The sequence below is a fragment of the Grammomys surdaster genome, unplaced genomic scaffold, assembly GCF_004785775.1.
Source record: "Grammomys surdaster isolate TR1022 unplaced genomic scaffold, NIH_TR_1.0 328, whole genome shotgun sequence".
In the NCBI taxonomy this organism is placed as follows: domain Eukaryota; kingdom Metazoa; phylum Chordata; class Mammalia; order Rodentia; family Muridae; genus Grammomys; species Grammomys surdaster.
The window spans coordinates 2,057,201-2,062,405 of NW_021604747.1; the positions used below are offsets into that span (position 1 = coordinate 2,057,201).

The 5,205-nt window shown below is 44.3% G+C and overlaps 1 protein-coding gene across 1 annotated transcript in view; it reads left to right on the forward strand.

Moving 5' to 3' along the window:
- Window positions 1–4,996, forward strand: part of Zeb1 (zinc finger E-box binding homeobox 1) — a 167,404-nt gene extending 162,408 nt beyond the window's left edge. Inside the window, exons 7-8 of the mRNA XM_028778199.1 lie at window positions 447–627; window positions 2,506–4,996. Of these exons, the coding sequence (XP_028634032.1) occupies window positions 447–627; window positions 2,506–3,131 (807 nt within the window). The 3' untranslated portion in view covers window positions 3,132–4,996. The remainder of the gene's footprint in view (window positions 1–446; window positions 628–2,505) is intronic.
- Window positions 4,997–5,205: the final 209 nt, after the last annotated feature.

A 5,205-nucleotide genomic window follows, 5' to 3' on the forward strand; every position in this document is an offset into this window, starting at 1 on the left:
CTGCAGTCACTGTAGTGTGCTAGTGCCCTGGGAGCTGTCTGCAGTCATTGTAGTGTGCTAGTGCTCTAGGAGCTGTCTGCAGTCACTATGTAGTGTGTTAGTGCCCTGGGAGCTGTCTGCAGTCACGGTGGTGTGTGCTCTCTGGGCTCTGGTGGTAGGCTTCAGATCTAACATGAAGTCTCTCTTGTGCATCTGGTGCATCTTCTGATTTTCCTACATTTACTTATTTATTGACAGTGGGTGCTTCACATGCCAGTCCTCACACATGAGGTCAGAGGACAACTTGTGGAAGTCAGTTCTCTCCTTCCACCGTGGAGATCCCAGGGATCCAACTCTGCTCCTCTGTCTGTGTGGCAAGTGGCTTTGTCTGCTGAGCCATCTCACTGACCCTATCTCTTGTGAACCTTTTTTTTTTTTTTGACATTTAATCTTCTTTTTCCCCTTAGGATGAAAGACAAGACACTAGCTCAGAAGGAGTCTCCACTGTGGAGGACCAGAATGACTCTGACTCCACACCACCCAAAAAGAAAACTCGGAAGACAGAGAATGGAATGTATGCCTGTGACCTGTGTGACAAGATATTTCAGAAGAGCAGCTCACTGTTAAGACACAAATATGAGCACACAGGTGCGTGGGAGACACGGGCATGAGGTTCTGAAGGTGCCTGTGGCACAGTGCGCAGAGAACATGCCCGTAGCATCTGAGGTCCTCAGCTCTGCTCCTTGGTCTCCACTGCTCACATATTCCTACTGGGGAGCAGTGGTCCGGCTGCTCCTGCTGCCTAGACCTCCGTTCGCCTTTAATGCCTTGGTTTCTCTGCTGACAGAGCACTTGTTCTGCGCACATTGATTCCCTGCATCTCAGGCTCTGCTGCACACAGGTGGGGCAGTGGCTAAATGACAGGAAGAGGACCCAGCTTCAGAGGCAGCTGTTGGTGAGCACCAGCCGTCTTGGTGCAAGGCTTGCCTCCTGTCACCTAAAGGTTTTAAAAAGAAAGACCTTTGCTTTTTTAGAAAGAACTTCTGCATAAGAAACTGAATTTGATTTTAAGATCACTTGAGCCCTAAGATTCTCTAATTCTCCCTAAAATACACACACCTTAGGCTGATCTAGGACTGACAAACAATGCTCTGCAAACCAAACAAGGCTCCACTTATCTCTGGTCTTGTGAGCCAAGAATAGGCTTTTACATATTTTGTGATTGAAAAGAATTTTTTTAAAGATAAAAATCAAACTTTGGCATCCTAGATGATGTTTTATTCTGCCCAGTCATCCCTCACTTGCCTGTTGCCGAAAGCTGTTTTTCTACTCACACCAATGATAGGTTTGAATGGTTGCAGCGGGCACAAAGGCCAGCAGGTCCCAAGATGCTTCACTAGTGAGGGCTTTTACAGAAGATGCTTGCTGACCTGCCCCTCACAATTCTCTCCAAAGCCATGCTGGTCTATTCTAGTATGTGTGTCTCTGCAGCTTGGGAAGTCCAGATAGGAAGTACGCACCAACCCCTGTGGCCTGAGAACTCCCTCCATGATTGACTTCAAGCCTGAGTAGCTTTCAGACAACTCCAGAATTCCAGTAGTTTAGCACCAGGCTCCTAGCTGGTAAGAACTGCATAGCCAAGCAATTTCTCTCCAACAAGATGGCTAGATGAAAGGCTGGTTTCATTGTAACTAATCCCCAGGATCTTTTCCCTGGTCCTTACCAGCCAACTTACCTGCAGCTGCAGTATCCACACACATACCCTCAGTCTCTGCCAACCATTGTAACTCATTCTCTGGTGAGAAGACATACAGAGAAGTGTTCATTGCCACTGCAGTGGGACACAGGTAGCTGCTGGGATTGAAAGCTGTGCCTCTAACAAAAGCTGGGGACCACGGCCCTCGACTTGTAGTCACTGAGGAAATTAGAAAGTCTCCTAATTCTTTAAAAAGAGCTAAATACTAATAATATCAAAAGTAAAATGACATCCTAGCTGTAAAGGAGAAACGTCATGGCACTGTAGTTGGTACTAGCCAGTCCCAAGTATGTGAGCTGTCGCTCTGTGTGTCTGCAGGGTTGCTCAGGCCACACCCTCTCCCCAGGGCCAGGATCGTCCTGTGGGGCACTTGTGCATAGGCTCTACATTTTTTTTTTTAATTCGCTCTTAAGTAGAAAGACCTGTGAGACATCAAAATGCCATGGAAGCCCCCTTTCTCTGGGATTATCACCACGGCTCATGGGAGCCTCACATGTAAACATTCTGCCATGTGGTCTTGACAGATGGATCTTTGGCATTTCAGCCTTATATAATTAGCACTGGCCTCATCTGCAAAACAATGTGTAGCCTTGAGTTTTCACATAGAAAAGATGAACCATAATATTCTCATAAGTACAGTTTCAGTACCAGTTTCTTGAGCATGGAACTGTAACCCTCCCCTTTCACAATCTGAACGTCCCTTCACGCTCCCACACACTCTGTTTCCTTCTGCCCATATTCCGTCTCATAGCTGCACTCTTGCCTTGCAGGTAAGAGGCCTCATGAGTGTGGAATCTGTAGAAAGGCATTTAAACACAAGCATCATTTGATTGAGCACATGCGGCTGCACTCTGGGGAGAAGCCCTATCAATGTGACAAGTGTGGCAAGCGCTTCTCACACTCGGGCTCCTACTCTCAGCACATGAATCACCGGTACTCCTACTGCAAGAGAGGAGCTGAAGACAGAGACACCATGGAGCAAGAAGATGCTGGGCCGGAAGTCCTGCCGGAAGTCCTGCCGGAAGTCCTGACAACGGAGCATGTTGGTGCCCAGGCATCTCCCTCACAGGCTGACTCGGACGAGAGAGAAAGTTTGACAAGGGAAGAGGATGAAGACAGTGAAAAGGAGGAGGAGGAAGAGGAGGATAAAGAGATGGAAGAATTACAGGAAGAAAAGGAATGTGAGAACCCACAGGGGGAGGAAGAGGAGGAGGAAGAAGAGGAGGAAGAGGAAGAGGAGGTAGAGGAAGCTGAGCACGAGGCAGCAGCTAAGACTGATGGTTCAGTGGAGGATGGAGCTGCCCAGCAGGCAGGCGGCTTAGAGCAGAAGGCCAGCGAGAGCGAGAGTGAGAGCGAGAGTGAGCAACTGTCTGAAGAGAAGACAAGTGAAGCCTAGGAGTTCTTCTAAAAGGAAATTCTACTTGGTAATGAAATTTGCTCTATATTACCCACGCTTTTCATGGAAACATGGCTCCTGTGCTATGGTTCCTGCTCACTACTGTGTAATGTCAGAACTGAAAAAACAAAATACTAAAAAAAAAAAAAAAAAAAAAAAAAATATCCGGGTGTGCCTGAACCTCAAACCTAGTAATTTTTCATGCAGTTTTCAAAGTTAGGAACAAGTTTGTAACATGAAGCAGATTAGAAAACTTTAATGACTCAGAAAACAAAGGTTTCTTAGCAGGTTACAGGAAGCTGGAGGGCATCTGGCATGGCTAGCAGTATTATCACTCTTACGTTGGTTCATTCTTAAGCTGTACAATGGGAGAAATTTTATAATTTTTTATTGGTAAACATATGCTAAATCCGCTTCAGTATTTTATTATGTTTTTTTAAAATGTGAGAACTTCTGCACTACAGAATTCCCTTCACAGAGCAGTAGAAAGCAGTTCAAACCGTGCTGGCTCCCTGCTGCTCCCCAGTCAGTCAGGAGGTAGGACCTCTGACGTTAGGTGCCATGTTGCCATCTGACGTGCATTGCTAGCCTTAAGGAAGCAGCAAGAGAAGAGCTGGAGTTTCTTACTCGTGTGATTTTAAATGGAGTTCAAAGGTTGTCGTTGAGTCCTGACTGCAGGGACGACCAGTGTTGATGTGGCGAGGACGGCAGAGGCGGCAAAATCAGTGTTCGTGATTGTTTGCGTACATTAGCAACCATGAAGGATCTATAGGAAGCGCTGTGTCCCTTTGGCCTTAAGCAAGACCTGTGTGCTGTAAGTGCCATTCTCAGTATTTCAAGGCTGTAACAGCCTTCACTCAGTGTGTGGCCTACAATAACTAGCATTTGTTGATTTGTTTGTTGTGTCAAAATTCCCAAATAAAACTCAAAACCACTGACTCAGAGAAGCTGAAGCACTGGGACATTTCACACTTGTGTTCCTCAGTATTCATTTTACATTGATTGACTTTCAGAAATCTCTACAGAAATAAAAGGGAAATTCTCCAAACTACTTAATCCATGTACTTGCGTGTCAGACATGGATAAGCCATTGGTTTTTGGCTCACAGCCGTTTCCAAATGTTAGTTATTATGGACCCAGGTGATGAACAACAGCGGCTGATTTTTACCTACCAGTATTATTTTATTTCTTTTAGTTTATAGATCTGTGCAACATTTTTGTACTGTACGTCTTCAAGCCTGGCAGTATTAATACCCTTCTTACTGACACGTACTTTTAGTTTTAGAAAACTTTTATATTTATGTGTCTTATTTTTATATTTCTTTATTTATTACACAGTGTAGTGTATAATACTGTAGTTTGTATTAATACAATAATATATTTTAGTATGAAATTTTGGAAAGTTGATAAGATTTAAAGTAGAGATGCAATTGGTTCTCGTGCATTGAGATTTGATTTAACAGTGTTCTGTTAACATTTATACTCGCCTCAGACTGTAGAACAGAGTTTAAATGGGAATGTATTAGTTTTACAACTACAATCAAGTCATTCTCCCTTTACCCAGTTTTTAATATGAAACTCTTACACTTTGAAACTCACTGTGTGTGACTCATAGCATGCTGCTCTGCAGTCTTCTGTTAAGAGTTAGCCCAGCCATAACTCATTCCCTTAGCAAGCCAAATTAGAATTGCCTTCTGTAAACACTGTTGGGAACAATGTTTAACATGTTGTGCCAATTTGTTCCTGTATCCATGTATGTAAGCTACCAATCCAACTCTTCCTTTTAAGTTCCTTGTTACACCATGGTCATTTTCTAGTTTTTTACCAGACTCCCCAGCTCACAATAAACGCATCAACAAGCCTGACCTGTTGTCATTCTTTGAATCATTGTCAAATTTCCTTTGGAAAATAATCTATGAAAAGGGCATTACATCCTAGAGCTTCATTCATCGTGAGCTGAGTTTGTTGACACTAAGTATTTGAGACACTTAGCATGAAGAATGCCTTTTCCTGTGGGGAAATGGGCCTGGGGAAGCCCTCTGCACAGGTTGTCCCTTCTTCCAAAACCCACAGC